This window comes from Mandrillus leucophaeus, unplaced genomic scaffold (assembly GCF_000951045.1).
Source record: "Mandrillus leucophaeus isolate KB7577 unplaced genomic scaffold, Mleu.le_1.0 Scaffold1538, whole genome shotgun sequence".
Taxonomy (NCBI): Eukaryota; Metazoa; Chordata; class Mammalia; order Primates; family Cercopithecidae; genus Mandrillus; species Mandrillus leucophaeus.
The window spans coordinates 61,048-81,558 of NW_012101519.1; the positions used below are offsets into that span (position 1 = coordinate 61,048).

Below are 20,511 nucleotides of genomic sequence, written 5' to 3' on the forward strand. Positions count from 1 at the left end.
CTCAATGGCTTCCTGGTCAGAATATTTGCCTCTTTTGCCCAGCCTCGGTTCATGTATTCAACAGTTGTTCCATTCAGATGATATGGGTTATACTCTGACCACAGCCTCCAGCCAGGAGGAACAAGAAATTGAGATGGAGACAGTCTGGTAACCGTGTCAGCTTTAAAATCTGACTCACTCTGCAGGGATTTAATTGACAATATTATAGAGTATTCATTTGAAAATGCTGCTGTATAAAAAGAAATGAATTTAGAAAATTATTCAACATGTAGACTCTGATGAAGAGCTTAGAGTAAACTTTGTTTCATTCTACTCTTTCTTTGGTTATGTAAACAGGGAACTATTCCCTAGAGAAAAGGTGTCCTGGCAGCCCTGGTCTTCATTATAAAAGCAGAGATACCCTGGCACTGCTGCTTGACCACTGTGTTTCTTTTAGCAAATCATTAACCACTCTCAGTCTTCTCAGGATTGTATGTAGTCATAGGGATAACTTACTGTCAACCTCCCACTCCTCACCTATGAAATGGAGAGCCCACACCACCTACCTCAGGGGTTAATGAGTAACTCACACAGAATATGACAAACGGTGGGTTTGAATTTAAGGGCAGTTTCTTTCCCCAAGCATCACCACACCTCATTATTGGAGCAGCATTCTGCCCTTGCTTTATACTCTCATTTTAAAATATATAACAGGGTCCAATTTTACCTTTTAAACTAATCTGGTTCCCTTTTCTCAAACTCCTAATTTTGAAAAAAAAAAAAAAATCCAGAGAAGTCCTTTTGTAACACCAAAGGTTCTTGCCTGAGCCATGCCAAAGAGAGAGACACAGATCGGACTGAGAGAGAAAAAGCTGTAGGCTTTATTAAGCAGAGTGACCATACAAAGCTTCCACAGTGTGGAAGAGGTACCAAGCAGGCAGCCAGTGTTAGATTTTTTGAACACCTTTTAAACTCTTTAAGGCGGGAAATATGTGCGGCAGGAAGATGCTACCAGAGCGAGAAACAAAGACAATTAACATGACTCAGATCTTGAGGCAAACCGGAATTGTAACTTAAGTTTGATCTACTTATAACCTTGCAGTGGCATGGCAAAGGAGACAGGATCTCACAGGATTTTACATATTGTGTTTACAAAGAATTGGAATTGGGAGCATAGATAAGGTCTGCTGGTCACAGAAAAAGGGGCTTTTAACATTCCTTTTAGTTTCAGGGGAGGGGGAAGGGAGAGAGAGGGAGAGAGAGAGAGAGGACACAGCGAAGCTTACAACAAAATTTTTGCTGTTTATAGCTTTCTTGGGGAAGGAAACACAGGCACAAATTCTGATGTTAGGAATATTTTAAGCATGTATCTTCAATATTATTCATCCAGGACCAAAGTAAGTCCTGATGCAGGAAATGAGTGAGTTTCACAGCTTTCTGAGCCCCTACTCGACCCAGGAAGCTCAGTTGGAACCTCCTCTCACTTTCTACTTTCTTCTGATATTCCTTAAAAATACTTCTCCTTCATAGCGGAGATAATTAGTTTTAAACAGCTTGGTTCCTTCCCTGCTGTGAAGTATTGAGTTTTATTTCAGGACCAAAGGACATAAACCAGTTTATGATATGAACATGTTTAGACAATCTGCAAAAGACAGGACAGAGATTGCATATTGTATTTACTAGGACACGAGATTTACACTGACCACTCTGGAATAAGACTGTGCTTACTTAGTTCAACTAAGTACTGAAAAGTCATAGAGACTGAAAAGCCAACACATTTTCTGTGTGTATGTAATTGCTTTATTATGTTTTTGTTTTTTTTTTTTACTTTGAAAAAATAGTGCTTTGTCGTGGTGATAGTTCTATCTTTCATATTTTTAAATAGGGGGAATGAATGGAAATTTGCTTTCTCAGCTTTTCAACTACACTGTGTTTTTAATAGACACTTTATTTCAGTAGGATGCTGTGTATTTAAGCCCGCAAAATTCTTCCTAGGTATTTCTGAATCCTGTTGTGTACATGTGGGTTGAAAGTTCAAATATTTCATCTTCTTTAGTGTTTAGTTGCTCACTTTATTGTTAGAGAAACTGGTGGCCAGATATTCTTTCTCTATTTTCTGCCATAAAACCTTTTAGAATTCAAATTTCTTCTCACATACATCTGGAATTGACTTTGGAAGCACTGGCCATAGAAAAAATGTTTTTACTCAAACCATCTAATTGAGAAATAATTGACTCATGCCTACTCCCTAAGGTTGGGGCCAATATGGTGCTGTAATTTTTTCCCCGTAACACTAAAATTCTACTACGAGTATCTTCCTTAAAATCCTACCCATATTCAAGGAAACAACCATGAAAATTGTGTGTGTGTATGTATGTATGTATTCTTTTCCTAGGATAGTGTTCATTTTCATATGTTAGTTCTGTCATTTAATAAAATCTCATTCTCCTTTAAGTAAAACTGTAACCTTACATCTTTTCCAAACCTTGCCAATTGGCAAACACCTCTTGGTAGAGCTATCCATAGTTCACAGATCTGCTAGTTTCCACTCTGTGGACCTCCAAATATAGTGCAAAAGAGAATGCGACCAGGGAGGAGAGGACTGTTAGACTCTAAAGCATTTTTGTTTAAATCTACCAACAGGTTGTACCCCTTGCATACTCCAGGGCAGACACTGATGCATCCTGGTCCATTGTTCGCACAGCTCACCACTGAGGAAGCACATCTATGAATTCCCTATTCAAATTTGGTTGCTTCTTTAGTATGACCAAAACATGGGGATCCCCCCATCTCTAAATCAATATTACTGCCTGTTTCTTCTAATGGCATCTCAGCTTATTGTTTCTAAGCCATGCGAATCTTTGCAATTTTAATAATGGAAGCTAGTCCCCTAATCTCTATGAAAGGGTCCATGTAGCATAAAGTGGGCAGTTGTCCAACCCACTTCCACAATTCTTGTTACTTTAAACATCAGTTTAGAAGTTTACACTGTATTAACATTTACTCTATACATAATAGATGGAATTATGATATCACATAATGTGCTAATGTAATAAATTTTCATTTAAGACAAAATGTAATTACATATTTCTTATCTGACAGAATTGAGAAGTGTTTCCTACTAAGTCTGAAGTGCACACTCTAGAGGATAAATGATACAGAAGGTATCTAAGTATACAAGAACCTCAGAAACATTCTCCCTGGAAATGCAAAGTGTAGAGACAGTTATTAGAGAGAGGTTTTCACGTTCATAGTCTAAACTGGGTCTGATTGTTGCCATTACAACTAGAGAGCAATTTCAATAGAATATCTACCTTCTGAGGGGAGTATAGCAGTTCATTTCAGTGCAAGACTGAATCTGGCTTTGCATATTTGGGAATACTAACTTACAGTTTTTTGAGTGTGGATTTTTTGTTTGTTTTTTAAATGAAAGCTACATACTCTTTACTAGGCTATTGTAGTTTTAAAAATGAAGACTTACTTGTATTTTAAAAAGATGTTTAACATAGAGTTTCTAATTGACAGATCTGGAAATCAGTCTGAACTGGACATATGGCTTCAATGCACAGGAGAAGTTTCCTCATATTGTTACCTTAACATGAATTTGACACCCAACTTGAAAACTCCATGTAGAAAGAGTAAAATAAAAATAAAAATTTCATAAAAAATTCTTCACAGCCCCTTTAAAATTGCAACAGTGCAGTAAAACCCCAATTAAACAACTGCCCATTAACTTGTTATTTAAAATGTAGACTTAAAAACCAATAGACTTTTTTTGGTGTGTATGCAATTGCTTTCATAAACACAGTTTAGGTTGGAATAAGGAAGTCCTAGTTCATCATGTTGGAGCTCGTCCTCGCTGCTGCAGGCTGTTGAAGTGAGCCTCCTTCAAGGTCTGGTTGATGTGGGAGTAAAGACCTTGGCATGGTACATACCCCTCATGCAAGAACTGGGGAATGTTCACATTGGGTTCAATAACAATCTGGTTTAAGTTGCCTTCTGGTCCACTTGCTCTCTCTGGGATATTAATGCAGCTGCTGCTCCTTTCATTATCACTCCATGAGAACTGGAAGGAAAAAGACAGAAAGGGGATTGCTATTATGCTATTACAATATTTTTCCTACTTGGCTTGGAGAATAGCAGCATAAAACTCTATACTGGGCTTTAAAAAGCCATTTAAGATAGTTCATTCTATCCTCACAACAACCCTTTAATTAAGTTGGGATTAACAGCCCCCATTTTACAGATGAGGAAACAGATCACTGCCTTGTCTAAAGTCACATAGCTACGAAGTGGCAGGGTGAGGATTCAAACACAGGCCTTCCAGTTCCAAATCCCTTCACACATTCTCTACCCTTGCTTGTACCATTTATTCTAATTACTGCATCAGAGAAGTAAGTACTCATCCTTTACCTGAAGTATCAATTAATGCTAAGGATGTAATAGAAATAATGACCATAACAAGTAAGTTGGACTATAGGTAAAAGTTACAATGAAGCAAATAAGACACATACATTTATACATACATGCATACACACATAGATACAAATAAATAATGATTTTGTACACATATCCTGATAGTGGACATGTATGGTCTTCGTATATCAATTCAATGCTACATACATATCCTGAAAGGCATTTGACATACTTTTAGTCAAAGTTATATGCTACTTATTAACATTTTATGACTAGCATTTATTGTTCTTCTATATTTATGGATTTAATAGGGTGTGTATTTTCTTCTTAAGATCTTTTTTTTTTTAATTGAACTAACCTGATTCAGTGCCTTTTGTACATTGGAGAAGCTACTCAGGGATGCCTGTAAACAGTCATTTCCAAGAATTTCCTGCCTTCCAATGTTACAATTCCCAAAAGAAGAAGGTAATGGCAAGGACTCTTATTCAAATTACAATATTTAACAATGCTGGTATTATATTTCTTCTAAGTAAATTTTTTCCAAAGGCAACATTAGTAAGACTTAAACCAAGAATGGTCATAGTCCATAGCTCACTTGCAGCTGCTCAACTTAGGTCACACAATACACTGCCCACAGCTACCAAGATACAACCTATGCTCATCTTTATCCAACTAGAAACATATGTTAAAAGAACCTGTGCAGGAAAAGAGATAGAAGGGGCCAAATGAAGCCAGATGTGAGAGTTACCAATAGCAATCAAATTGATTTAAGGATTAAATGTCAAGGCCAATTCAAAAAGAAAATTAAAAAAAATTCCTAGGCCTGAGTATAAAAATATAGAACTCCCACTGTCACAAAATAATGAAGTTATGAATATTCCAAAATTAAGTAAGCTATTACATTGGATAAAAAACCCACAGCCCACACTTTGGTTCCTCTTAGTTGGCTTTCCTTGTTTTTTTTTTGTTACAGGTACTGCCTGAAAAATAAGGTAAGAACTAGAAATCATTTCTGATGAATCAAATTTTCATCTCCAATGACATCATATTGATTTTACACTACAGTGCAACACTAGGGTGATGCTATGCTGTGTATATTAAAAATTCATAGGCTAGAAGGGATTTCTTTAGAATAATTATTAAGAAAAAAATACATCTACCTTTAATTTGTTTCATTTTAAAAGTTTTTAAACTCAATCGTGTACAGATATAAATAGAAATACTCATTAAGACATTTTTATACTATCAATATTTTTAATAGCTGAAAATCAGAAACAACTAAATGTTTAAAAACAAAGAAGCAGTTAAATTATAGTGCATGCATTCATACAACAGAATCTCATCAGCCATTAACAATAATGGTATATCATTCTATATCAGAAGTCTTTATACTTCAGGTTCTTAGAAAAGTCTAAATTTATAGGCTATAAAAATAGTTAACAGAGAAATAACTAAACAATGACACAGCTTTCATCTGGATAAACCATTTAAAAAATTAATTAGATAAATGTAAGGGAATAAATGCCTATAAATAAACTTGTCATATAATTTAAAATCTAAAGTTATATTAAGTTAAATAATAAATAGTCATTAAAGGTCTGGATCACTTCCAATTTTTAAAAAATTATAGGAAAATATTTTTCTAAAAAATATTTTCTTATTTTAAAGAAAATTATTTTTGTCTAATTCAAAGGTTACTTAAAAGTTATTTATGAAACAAGATGAAAGTAACCAGTAAATAAGAGCAGTGTAAAGAAATATCTCCTTCTTTACATACTATATATTTACCTCTTTATAAATATAAAGGGGTATTTTTGGCAAGAAAGGTTAAAAGGAAATAATTTTTTAATAATTATTCTATGAGAAATAATAATTTCTTTATATGAGAAAGAATCTTGTATAGTAATTTCTATCCTAAAATAACTGGTTATTTAAGAAAGAAAGATGTCTAGCATAAAACAGGAAGTCTGAGCATCTCATTAATGATTTGTATCAAGTTGTCTATAATTAAAGGGAAATTATTTATAATAGTCTTTTTAGAGATTGGATTTTGATTTTTTAAAAAACACTTATACACTAAAGAATTGGGTAGAACAACAAAATTTTCTTAAGGTATTGATTTACTCTTAATACAATTGCAAGGGATTTTAATTTTTTTAATCCAATTTTCAACTTTTATTATCTTGCTGTTTTCAGCTTTCTCTCCCCTTTGAAAAGGCCTAGGATAATAACCATCTCCTTCAACTCATTTTCAGCTTCCATAATTTTTTTCCTCAGGTTCTAACTGTTGGTCATGGCCTGACGCTAAAAATGTTTTATCTTAAAGGTCTAAAGAAAATGTTTTCTTCCAACATAACATTCTGTGCTCTTGGCTTTAAATTCTTCTATGAATCCAAACATTTTCACTTATTACCCAGGAAACACTCTGCCTATGTCTAACTAATTCAAGTATCACTTTCATTAATTTTGATTTGCAGGTTACCTAAATGGACTTTCCATAGGGAATATTAATTGTACTGCAGGTATCGGGTGAAACCAGCCCCTGACATTTCACATACATTCTTTTCTATTTCCCTAAGTGTTGGCTGGTCTGAGAAATAAAGGGAAAGAGTACAAAAGAGAGAAATTTTAAAGCAGGGTGTCCGTGGGAGACATCACATGTTGGCAGGTTCCGTGATGCCCCCTGAGCTGTAAAACCAGCAAGTTTTTATTAGCAATTTTCAGAGGGCAGGGAGTGTACGAATAGGGTGTGGGTCACAGAGATCACATGCTTTAAGGGCAACAAAAGATCACAAGGCAGGAGGTCAGGGTGAGATCACAAGGTCAGGGTGAAACTAGAATCACTAATGAACTTCCACGTCCCGCTGTGTATGCATTGTCATTGATAAACATTTTAACAGGGTTCAAGAGCAGAGAACTGGTCTGACTAGAATTTGCCAGGCTGGAATTTCCTAATCCTAGCAAGCCTGGGGGTGCTGCAGGAGACTAGGGGTGTTTCATCCCTATCTATATCTGCATAAAGGCAGACACTCCCAGAGTGGCCATTTCAGAGGCCTCCCCTGGGAATGTATTCTTTTCCCAGGGCTGTTAATTATTTAATATTCCTTACTGGGGAAAGAATTCAGCGATACTTCTCTTACCTGTTTTCAGTAATAAGAGAAATATGGCTCTGTCCTTCCTGGCCCACAGGCAGCCAGACTTTAAGGTTATCTCCCTTGTTCCCTGAAAATCACTGTTATCCTGTTCTTAAGGTGCCCAGGTTTGATATTGTTCAAACACACATGCTCTACAAACAATTTGTGCAGTTAACACAATCATCACAGGGTCCTGAGGCGATATACATCCTCAGTTTACGAAGATGACGGGATTAAGAGATTAAAGACAGGCATAGGAAATCATAAGAGTATTGATTGGGGAAGTGATAAATGTCCATGAAACCTTCACAATTTATGTTCAGAGATTGTAGTAAAGACAGGCATAAGAAATTATAAAAGTATTAATTTGGGGAACTAATAAATGTCCATGAAATCTTCACAATTTATGTTCAGAGACTGCAGTAAAGACAGGCATAAGAAATTATAAAAGTATTAATTTGGGGAACTAATAAATGTCCATGAAATCTTCACAATTTATGTTCTTCTGCCATGGCTTCAGCCGGTCCCTCCGTTTGGGGTCCCTGACTTCCTGCAACAGCAGGAGGTTTTTTTTTTTCCCCTTTTGGTAACTGGTCTAACAAACAAATTTTACATTTTATAAAAATAACTCCTATGTCATTGTTACTAAAGTTTTAATTTGCTTAGAAAAAAACTGAGGTTAAATTTTTTTAAAAATCAAGGTTACTACATCCATGTAATTTCTTGCTTTTAAAGTCCTTGCACCTTTAAGTTATAGGGCTTTGACTTCTGGATATAAAAAGAACACCAAGTCTTGCTAAATCTTAAACAGTGACAGCAGTTAAAGCCTTATCTTCACACCCAGTAGAAGATGCCAATCAAAATACACTATGTGCATAAGACACAGGGCCAGAAATTAAAACTATTAAATACCTCAAGGCCTAGGGACTATTATGGAAGAGGTGGGTGTGTGAGATTGTAATGGCCAATGTTGAGAGATAAAATTAGTTTGGTTTCTCTATAAATTAACTATTAATATTGAAGGCACACTGATGCAAGACCAGCATCTGGGCCCCAATGCCAGAGTAACAAGGTTTTCTTGGAGCATTAACCTACTTAATTTAAAAAAAAATAAAGGTTATGAAAAAGTTTATTGGAATTATATCTTATGGTCAAGATGACCAAAACTTAATAAATTTGTTTAGAAAATTTTAAAAGACAGATTTAATGGGCCTTGTGCTGTCTTCATTAAAGCTTATTGTTTGGGAAATTAAGTCTCCTCTCTCAAAAAAATAAAAACTTTTGTCCCTTTTTGAAATCTTTGAGTCATCACTCGGCTAAATGGATGACTTATTGTGCAATGACCTTTGATCCTATTTTGTGATATCAGGTGTTTTTAACTTTTTACAGTTGACAAACTTTCCAAAATAAAATTCTAGCTTTGGTCCTCATTAATCTTTTGATATTAGGTCCCCTGAAGTCCAAAAGAGACATATTTGGGTTATTTGATATAATATAATCATACAGAAGTATTGTCAAATATAAAATGGCATTTAACCTTCTTTGGATTACATTTATATAAATGTGTTTTTAGTATGTGTTTAAGAATTGTATGAAATTCCTGTGATTCTGATATGTCTTGGTACATGTCAGCAGTCCCCAACCTTTTTAGCACTTGGGACCGGTTTTGTGGAAGACAATTTTTCCACAGATGGGGGACGGAAGGGATGGTTTCAGGATGAAACTGTTCCACCTCAGATCATTAGGCATTAGATTCTCATAAAGAACACACAGCCTAGATCCCTCACATGTGCAGTTTACAATAGAGTTTGTGCTCCTATGAGAATCTAATACTGCCACTGATCTGACAGGAGGCAGAACTCAGGCAGTAGTTCTTGCTTGCCCACCAATTACCTCCTGCTGTGCAGCCTGGTTCCTAAGAGGCCATGGACCAGTACAAGTCTGCAGCCGGAGGACTGGGAACCCCTGGTATATGTTATCAGTAGTAATAATGATTATGTAAAATAGTTGTATGCCACAGAAGTAACCAAATTTCCTTGTCAATTACATCTTTATGACTGTTCTAAGACTCTCGTTATTCATGGTTGTTTTACTTTTATCACTTTCAAAAGGTGGTTTTATAATCAGCTATAGGACTCTGACAGGTGCTCTTGAATGCAGGTTTCTGATAACTTTGGAGATTGTGATACTAGAATAGAGGAAAAACTTCCAAGACTCTCATAGAGAGCTAATGTGTTCATAAACATTGAGCAGAACAGGAGTTAATTACACAGACTAAACTAATGGAAAACTGAAATAATCTTTTTGTGACTTTGAAACATTGTTTGAAACTCAGAAACTTTTGTTTCTGAATTTCTAACTTTGTTTCTTTTTCTAACTTGTTTCTGAGTCCAGAAAACCATTTTTCTTTGAGCTATTTTACAGCTTTTAATATTGGGTTAACTATGCTCCTGTGAGAAAATCTGAAGCGTATTTCTCTCTACCTGATTTCTCCAGAATTTGAAAACTATTTGCAAGTATACGTAGTTTATGGTAGTATAGTTATTTGCAAAAATTTGATAAGACTCTGTTTTCTTTTGTAACAGGACACAATTGAAGCCACTGATTTTACTGAGGCTTTGATTGGAATGGCAGATCCAAACAGATTGCTTTAAGTAATCAAAGTTGACTTATAGAGCCAATAAAATCCCCTTGAGAAAGCTGACCTCATATGTTGTCTACACAGTCCGTGTACAGGTTCCTGACCTGTGGTAAGTAAAGAATGGCACTTTCTGACAGGCCCAAGGAGTCCCACATTATCTTGGGACCTCAGTAAGAATTCACTCAATTAATGTGGATATTTACAGGCACAGATAAATCCATGGCTGGGCTCAAGGCGTTGAAGTGTAATCTGAGATTCTTTGTGGAATAAAGTTCCAGCAAAGCCAATTCAAAAACAAAAGAGTGTGCATGGCAAATAGTTATTCTTGCTGACTTTATACAAATACTCAGGCAAAGTATAATAGAACTAACACTTATTTTATGCACAAATTTGTCCTATGATTTGTTTTTAGTGAAAATGGAGCTTGAAGAGAAAAAAAAATGTTTCAAAATGAACTATAGTACATTTGTTGTTAGATTCTAGTCTTGCCTAATGTTTTTTCAATTTTTCTTATTTTCTAGATTAGACTGAATTCTAAAATTTTTCTTGGCTACAAGTCTTCAAAAATAATGTTTTCCTTTTTTTTTCTTTCTTTCCTTTCCTTTTCCCCATTTTTCCTGATTTGAAATCACTAAAAATTAAGCTGTGCTTTCTTAAAACCCTGTGAACTGAAGCTAGACAACTTAAGCTTCAGAAATAAATAACAGTAACCTATTTACATACATAAAACATTTTCGTACCTGCCTACTGATGTATGGACTTCAGAGTAATATGGCCTATATTGATTTTCCAGGATTGTTCTCCATCTTTTTGTTTGTTGTTTTCTTTCTCTCTTCCTCCCCCTACTTTTTCTTCACAGAACATGATACTTCACAACCTGTTAAAAATGAGGTTTCCTAATAATGTGTGACCTACCCATCTAGAAATAAACCATCCTTGCCACAAGAGATCAAACAAAATCTGAGACCAGAGATTAATTTTCTTCTAAAATGCTTTCTCCAAAATATTTCAGAAAGAAAGTGGGGAAAATGTGAAAGGAAAATAAACCTCAGGGCCCTAAAATCATTAGGCCAAGGGAAAAGCCAAGCTACGAACTACATCAGGCAAACCCACTTCCCATTTTATTCCTAAATCAGACAGCTACAAATATTTTTTTTTAAAGCGACATACCTTTCTCACAATTTGCCCACAAAGAAATTCCTTTTGGGCTTCAAGATCTTTGAAGTCCTGTTGAATTTTGAGCTGGCAATGTAAACTGATAACTTATCTTCATAGGTGTTAGACAGAAAGTCACACCTTTGCTCACCTGAGACAAATGCATATCTGATTACTCCTTCTACCCTATTGTTTATGTAAAAATGCAGATTCACTGAGCCAGACTAAATTGTATATTCAGTGAAAGGCAGATCAAGGACTCAAAAGATTGCAACCTCTTGTCTCTTATATACCTATGACCTGGAAGTCTCAGCTTCAAATTGTCTTGTCTTTCCAGACTGAACCAATGTACATCTCATACATATTGATTGGTGTCTTCTATCTCCCTAAAATGTATAAAAGCAAGCTGCACCCTGACCATCTTGGGCATATGTTGTCAGGTGTGTGTCGCAGGTGCATGCTTAACCTTGGCAAAATAAACTTTCTATATTAATCGAGACCTGTCTCAGATATTTTGAGTTCATACATATAGTTGGGACTTCAAATACTTTTTAAAAAATTTTAGTTTTGTATCTTCACTTTCTTTCTTATTTATTTATTTATTTATTTATTTATTTATTTATTTATTTATTTGAGATGGAGTCTCGCTTTGTAGCCCAGGCTGGAGTGCAGTGGCGCGATCTCGGCTCACTGCAAGCTCCACCTCCTGGGTCAGTCACCTGGCTGGGACTACAGGTGCATGCTGCCACATCCAGCTAATTTTTTTTTTGTATCTTTAGTAGAGACGGGGTTTCACCATGTTAACCAGGATGGTCTCGATCTCCTGACCTTGTGATCCACCCGCCTCGGCCCCCCAAAGTGCTGGGATTACAGGCGTGAGCCACCGCGCCCAGCCTGGATCTTCACTTTCTAACTCATCTACTACAAATATATTTCTTTTGTGAAAAACAAACATTTTATTTGTAAGTAGGCAAACTAAAGAATGCTACTACAAAACCAAATACAATCTGCTTATGGATTCAGTTACTTCTGACTTCAAAGCAAAGACTTAAAAAGTGCTGTAATTCCATAAATGAGATTTTGGGAAGAGGGTTTAACCTCCTTTAGTCTAGTAAAGAGCATCTAAAAAGTCATATACACTAGCATTTTCTAGGCTAATAATGCTGTTTATTTAATAAACATAGCCTATATTATGCAACCTGGGCTTTGTCACACTTACCCTGTGAATCTATTTCATGTGAGATATCCCACTTAATGGACTGTTTGTCAGAATGATTGAGAGGAAAATTTGCTTCTTGATGGTGTATGGTTTTGACACTTGAAACTGCTATCTTAGTACAGAAGCATTAACCTTACTACACTTTATTTTATTTTATTATGTTTTTAGAGATAAGCTCTCACTCCATCATCCAGGCTGGATTGCTGTAATGCAATTGCAGCTCACTGTAGTGTTGAACTCCTGGGCTCAAGGGATCCTCCTGCCTCAGCCTCCCAAAGTGCAAATTCTTTTATCAGAGAATAAATGAGATTTTAAGCACCTCACTATTTGGAAAGACTCATAATATATAAAACATCTTCAACACCCTCCTGATTCCTCATACAAATGTCTTACCAGAATGCTTATCCTACCTGACAGTTACAAAGCTCATTCTTTTTTCTCTGAATTTTCAATATAGGTTTAATGCTGATATCTGTGCAAGGAAAATGAAGGACAGAGCCCTTGCAAATTCACACACATAGCAAAATAAAATTATATTTATGAAGACTCTAAAGAAGGGTATCTCACTATGCAAAATTCACAAAGGCACTTTACAAAAATCCTGGAGTCCAGGTCTGTGTGAAAAAGCAGGATTTAGGTTGGTTTGGGCCATAATGAAATCTGCATACTTACCTGTAACCAAAGAAACTTTGAGACCAGCAGGGATTTGCTAGAGCACATTCTGTTTTAGAATAGGCATCAAAATCACCCGTGTGGCTTTCTGACACTTTGACTCATGTGCACATGCTGGGGCCCAACCTCTGAGAGGCTCTCAAGTAGGCACAGATTGTTCTGATGCCCAAGCAATATCTAAACAAATATTTGCATGTCTATCATACAATGTATAAGGAGGCACTTTGCCTGGGATACTTAGGGGTTCAACATGTAATTCTTGAGCCTAATCAAGAAGAATACAGTACTCTGAGAGTGACAGGATCAAGCTATTGCAATGACAAGAATATAGCACTGAATGCTGACTGGGGAAATAGAGGAGCCTTCTTAAAATGAAATGCATCTAAGCTAGGCCTTCAAAGATACAGAGAATATTAATAGGAAGGGTGTGACAAATGGAGAGAGCAATAAGAACACAAGCAAGCTGAAGAAGAGTTATTGAGAAGACAAAGCCACAGATGATGTAGCTGGTATCTCCGAGAGACGAGTTAGTGAGAACCAAAATATGCAAGAGAAGATATGGCTAGGTTATCAGGGGCCTTGAATGTCACTCTAAGAAGTCTGTACAAACAGGTATTTGAGCATAAGATAAATGCTCAGATCTATATTTAGGAAGAGCATTTTAATGGATGAATGAAATAGGGGGTGGATGAGACCACAAAAACCACTGGGAAATTTTGCAATGTATCAAGCAAGAGGCAATGCAAGCCTGAATTAGGATGGTGGAAATGTAAAGAAAGGGATATATTTGATACACGCAGAGGTAGAATAGAAAGGAGTCATTGAGGAAATGACAGAGACATCTAAGTTGCTGTCAGGCACCTAGGACAATGATTGGCAAATGGTAGGTGCTCAGTAAATATTTGGTAATGCAATTTAGGAAGTCTCAGACGTTCCCTGACATATGTTATAGCAAAGGAGTAGGGAGGGGATGGAGGAGCTAAGGTTTACTGAGCAGTTGCATGAACGGAGGTGAGGAATAAAAGGGAGTGAATGTAGATTACAGTTTGGATTTAAAAGACAGGGAAAAGACACAATATTTGAGAGAAAAATAAACTAGACACAAGATTAGTTAGGGAGTGAAAAGAGAGCCTTAGCAGGCTAATGAAGGAAACGGGAGATAAATAAAACTGAGGAGATGAGGAGGAATATTAATTACGGAATATCTTCATAAAAACAGAGCAGAAATTCATGCATGTATTTATGATATAAAATTATATAACACTTTTTAATTGTAAAAGCAGATGAACCCAGGATTTTATTTATTTATTTATTTATTTTTTGAGATGAAGTCTCACTCTGTCGCCCAGGCTAGAGTGCAGTGGCACGATCTCGGCTCACTGCAACCTCCGCCTCCCTGGTTCAAGCGATTCTCCTGCCTCAGCCTCCTGAGTAGCTGGGACTACAGGCACGCACCACCATGCCTGGCTAATTTTTGTATTTCTTTAGTAGAGGCAGGGTTTCACCATATTGGCCAGGCTAGTCTCGAACTCCTGACCTCATGATCCACCTGCCTTGGCCTCCCAAAGTGCTGGGATTACAGGCATGAGCCACTATGCCCAGCCCAGTATTTTACTTTCTTTCAAGCCCTAGCTTTCCTCTCAATTCTATCCCTCCATGCCTACAGCTTTTCCTTTATGTGAACCTCCACAACAAAACATTCACTCCTAATACACAGTCTATCCCTGAAATAATAATATGATGTTTATTCAAAGGCACCTATAGGAACTTGAATAAGTAAACAGATGATCCTAACCAAATCCATCAGAGGGCACTTAAAACATGTGCTCCCAAAGTTCCAAGGCATTTAAAATGACGTGTACGCATTCTCTAATACTAGAAACATTGTGGAATCTTATGAACTGTAAAATACCAAATTAATTAGGTTGTTGAATTACAACCATTTTCCAAATTAGTAAGGCAATGATAGTCATGTGTTAACTTCTCTGTGCTGATGGGGTAAATAATCTATGCTTTTTGTAGCTCAGTTTCCCTCATAAGATGAAGTTAGAACAGACACTGAGTTGTAAGTTATTTTCCAGCTCAGAAATTAAATTTATAAAAGCTTGTTCCTCCATTTTGAATGTATCTCTAAGTAGAAGCTAATTTCAGAAGGTTCCCATTTTCCCACAGGGTTTAAAACCACATCTAATGACCATTATTTTGTTCAACAATGATTTCATTCCCAAAAATGTCTCCCAAAGTAGTTCTGTCTCTTAGAATGTATGTGATCAAATGTGATGAGAATGACTGCAAACTACTAAGAATCTAAGAGAAAATGTTCTTCAAAAAATTTCACCAAGGCCAGGGCATGGTGGCTGATGCCTGTAATCCCAGCACTTTGGGAGGCCGAGGCAGGCAGATCACTTGAGGCCAGGAGTTCGAGAACAGCCTGGCCAACATGGAAAAACCCCATCTCTACTAAAAATACAAAAACTAGCTGGCCATGGTGGTGCATGCCTGTAATCCCAGCTACTCGGGAGGCTGAGGCACGAGAATTGCTTGAACCTGGGAGGTGGGGGTGCAGTGAGCCGAGATCGTGCCACTGCACCTCCAGCCTGGGTGACCCAGTGAGACTGTCTCAAAAAAAAAAAAAAAGGTCCCAGTTGTCAACTGAATTGATATTACTTAAAATGATAACCTGACAAGGGGAGATTTCCTGTCAGTTGAAAAATAACAGGATTCATAGAACTCTAATTTTAAATGTATTTGGGGCTTCCTGGTTCTGTTTTTTTCTCTCATTTGTCTTACTTCTGCTACCCCCTTGGAACTGTAGCATTAGGGCACAAAATCTTTTCCTACTCTATACAGTAAGGAAGAGAAAAAGGCAGAGATCTGCTCCAGATAAGCCACTTGTGTGTATATCTACATAATTGTCCACTCTTAATTTCTTGTACTACTCAGTAATCTGAAAGGTAAAATGAATGCTCCTTGAAGTTGAAATTCAAGTTCCTTAGAATGGTGGTTACTACAGGTTTAGAAAAGAGGAAGGCGGGGGATGAAAAGAAGTTGGCTAAGGGGTATAAAAATACAGTTAGATAGAAGGAATAAGTTATAGAATTCAACAGTACGGTAAGAAAATTACAGTTAACAATAATTTAATGTCTATTTCAAAATAGAAGAGAAGAATTATAAGTTTCCAACACAAAGAAAAGATATGTTTGAGGTGATGGATATCCCAATTACCCTGACTTGATCATTACACATTACATACAGGTATCAAAATGTCACATGTATCCCCACAATATGTACAACTATTCTATATCAATAAAAAATTAAAAACTTCAAACTCTTTTTCCAGCACCATTAAATTTGCAAAAATCATGAGACTGCCCCAAATTTTTCACTTTTTTCACTGAGAAAGCAAGATTTGCCTTCCAGCTAATAACATATCACTATGTACTAGAAAACATGTTTTCCATATAAAAATAAGGGAAGTAAGACTACTGTTCCCTGCTCATATGAGGGGACAAAATTACAGGGGCTAATTCCTCCTGATTATGTTTGGCAAAGTTTTTCTGTGCTTCTTTTCCATTTTCTGTGAGATACTATATCATAATTTAAAGCTCCAGCTCAAAAGCCACTGTAATCAACTAAGAAAACTTTTATGAAGGTTTCTTGGAATAATACATTTCTTTTCATTACAGAGCACAAATTGGATAATTTAGTGTAGGCAATGAACGAAGTAGAGGGTATTTGCCCATACTTCCTACCTCTGTATCTTGAGAATCCTGAAAGATAGGGTTTCTCTTATTCCTTTTGGGCTGGGCAGAATGATGATTGCCCTCTTTACTGCCATTTCTTCTTCTTTTCCTGAAAATAAATTGCAAAGAGAGAGTTGTTAGATGAAACAACTCATCTTTTGGATGCTTAAACTGTAAAGCAATGACAACATACATATATGAGACCTTGCCTGAAAAAATATGTCACTATCTGCTATCCCAAGATATAAAAGTCATAAGTACTCCATCACCAGGCATGAAGATAAAAATGTAATACAAGAACTCTAAGTAAAGTCAAGCTGTACATTTCATTTCTAGAAATAATTTTCGTAACTTTAAATGGCCCTTGAAAATAAAGAATACGAGGAATTTAATAGCTAAGTTTTCAAAATCTACCTAATTAGTTTCATTGTCTTGACTCCACGAAGTTACAATTCCAGGGTAAGTGATTTTGAACTCCTTCAGTAACACTTAAGACATGTGTGTCTGCCAGTGTCTACTATTAAGTTCTTATGCCAGTGGTGTAGCGACACTGAAGAGATATTTCTTGTATTCTGAATGTGGTTAGGCACTTACTGTTGCCATACCAGCTAGTATTATGACATAGTTACTGCACTAGATTGTCACCATGAGATTGTGGCTGATTACTTCCTTGAAACATTCATTTCTCAAAATTGTTTTCAATGATTGGTAAGATTACATCTTCAGTTTCAAGTTCCTTGTCAATAAGTAATCAGACTGCAGCATTTGACATAGTTTTCACAGCACTCTATTATTAATCAGACATTCTCCCCAGCCATCTGCTTAGACACTACTTTTGAGTTATTGGCACTCCTAAGAATGGCTGAGTTTACTAATTTTTATAATTTCATTACTCTTTAATCAATTCCCATCTCTAGGAGACTGAGTACTAGTCATGTAGTGCAGTGATTTCTAACACTCTGTTAAATTAAACTGCTTTCTTTAAGAAAAGAAAAAGCAACACATAATAGGAAAAAAAGGAGTTCCTGTACTTGGAACGGGGGCTCTTTAACCACATCCCTCCCTGGATCTGCCTTCCTGTGCCACCCACTAACATAGCCTGACCTCTCTTCTTAAAACTGAGGAAAGAGCAGGCCCAGAGAAGCACAGTGACTCAGACAGTAAAATGAGTAAGGCTGGTAGAGCTGAGGCTGGAAGGAAAGTTCTCTTTAGCCTTGGCCCAAGGTCCTCCAGGAAAGTTTTCAGGAAGTAAAAGTTAATGAAGAACTGCATGTCCAAATCAAACAATATCTTTATGATAAAGAACTTGCCAGTATAAATGAATTCAGCTTATTTGTGTACAGTGTCTAAAAAGGCACTTTTTTTTGGCAGGAAATGTGATTTTTACCCAGATATGTGAGACATGCTAAAGCAGTTTTAGTGGGATTTGGGGAGAAAAAGACCTTTGTAGTCAGATCAGGCTTGCTTCATAAATACTGTTTACTGTCAACTGTCTGTGTCCCTAATTCCAATAGCATGTTGGTAATTTGGCCCCTAAATTCATAGTTAGTGTATTTTTCTTTATATTGCAAGCTCCTCATTACATGATCTAAATCAATGCAGCAGGCTAGGTTGACTAGCTTTTCACCACTGGTATAAATAACCTTAGGATGCCTTCCAGAAAATAACCTTAGCATACCTTTCAGAAAATAACCTTAGGATGCCTATCCTTCCAGAATCACAGTTCTATGAATTGATCCAGGGCAGGGTCTTTGTCAAAAGATAGCCAATATACTAACAGCTGATCAAAATATGGAGCAACAATAAAACATCCACTGCATCTACCAAGGAAATTCTATGCTACATCTTACTCACCGAAGCCTCAGTGAGATTATTATGAAATGAAAGAAAGAGCCTCGAACCTGGAAAGATCTGGGCTTTGTCCTGAGTCTGTTACCAACCAGCTAAATGGCCTTTGTCAACTGAACTGGCTGAGGCCAGTAAAACTGATTTTTAAGGTATCTTAATGTCATAGGCAAATGCTGACTACAAAATGCCGAATAAAAAATCACGTAGAAAACTGCTGCTGTATTACACTCCATTATGACATGATTCATTATATATAAAGAAAAAAAACGACTGGATATAAATATTATTTTATTTCACAATGTTTATTGAGCATCCACTAAGTGCTAGGCACTCCTCCAGGTGCCAGGATAAAAGAGTGAAACAAACACATGCCACAGCTCCTGCCTTCATTAGGGAGCATGGTGATGTTTGTCTTTGATCATGGTATTTTGAGTATTTGAGTATTTTGCGCTCAAGTTTTACTGAAACTTTCAACAGCTTACAATACCTTTGCATTTTTTTTTTAAAAACACACTAATACTATGAAAATGAATTTTCAAAGTGTGAAGCTGAGTTTAAAAAGCGGAATGTTCAAATCATGAAACAATGTTAATCTCATTTTTTAAAATACAACTTTATGAATGAAAAACATCTAAGGAAATTTATCACAAAATATGATTAATGGTCACGGCTGGGTGATCGGACTGTGGATAAGACTGGCTTCCTTTATTACGCTTTAACAGTCTAACCAAGTTTTCTACCATGAGATTCAGAGACGTTTGTAATGAAAGAATACATTGATAAAGGCCCATAGAACCCTCGTATCACGTGGAGAAAGATGACTAAACCAATCAGAGAAATAGAAATACTAGTTGCTAGGGTACCTAGCAGCCTCACCGAAGAAATGCCAATTTGAAAAACAGAATGCTACTGTCCACTGACTGAGTTTTCGCAAGGGACTACATCCCCACCTCACCCCCGCCTCCAGGGCTTGTAAGGCACTGACAACCAAAGGACCAGCATTTTCTTTCGGAGAAGGGTTCGCGGCATTTTTTTTTAAGCAAGAAGGGCGGGGCATGAGGCGAGCAGGGCCGCTCCGCCCGGCAACACTGTCACCTGCAGGTCATGAGAGCGCCACCAACCCCGGAAGAAAATACATCTCCGCTGCGTTTCCGCCCCGAGACGCGAGATCTTGGCTGAGAAAGCAAAGCGTGATGACAGTGGGGACCAGAGAACGAACAGGTACCGGCAAGAAAGGCCCCGACGAACCTACCGTACAGGGCAGCCTCCCATAGCACAGGACAGCCTCGCATCGTCCTGCCCTCGGAACCATAGCAACCACGCAGGAAGTTCCTGCGCCGCCGGACAAACGCAGCCCGGAGGGCGGGGCTGGCCTAGGATTGACGGGCTCTGGGCCTGTGCATCGGAGCCCGGGGAGGTTGGCGCCGGTCTCCTCTGGGTCTGCCGCAGGCTTCCTTCCCTGCTGTTGGGAGCTGACTCCTGAGGGACGATCCGCTGAGCGTCAGGATCTGCTGCGCTACTGCCCCAGCCGCCCCATGTTCGAGACCTGTGCCAATCCCATGGACATTCTCCTCCCACCCAGCCAGCCTCTGAACAGGCTTCTCAAGTGGTACATGCCCTGTCCTCCTCACAGCCCTCACACCGCTGATCCTCCTCGGCGACCTCAGCGCCCCCGGAGCTGACCAGGCCGTGGCCTGCGCCTCT

The 20,511-nt window shown here is 37.4% G+C and overlaps 1 protein-coding gene across 5 annotated transcripts; it reads right to left on the reverse strand.

The window, feature by feature from the left end:
• Nucleotides 1-837: 837 nt before the first annotated feature.
• On the reverse strand, nt 838-20,247 carry FAM104B (family with sequence similarity 104, member B). Of its 5 annotated transcripts, XM_011975322.1 has the most exons (5): nt 20,060-20,079; nt 16,969-17,068; nt 11,045-11,047; nt 3,915-4,045; nt 852-1,621 (listed from the first exon to the last, which is right to left on the reverse strand). In XM_011975322.1, the coding sequence occupies exons 1-5, from the start codon at nt 20,077-20,079 to the stop codon at nt 1,525-1,527; spliced, it is 351 nt and encodes a 116-aa protein (XP_011830712.1). In that variant the 3' UTR covers nt 852-1,524. The 5 variants fall into 5 exon arrangements, with proteins under 5 accessions (XP_011830714.1, XP_011830712.1, XP_011830713.1 ...); XM_011975324.1 differs by lacking the exon at nt 11,045-11,047 and having other exon boundaries at nt 838-1,621; nt 20,060-20,081; XM_011975323.1 differs by lacking the exons at nt 852-1,621; nt 11,045-11,047 and having other exon boundaries at nt 3,630-4,045; nt 20,060-20,247.
• Between the last annotated feature and the right edge of the window lie 264 nt (nt 20,248-20,511).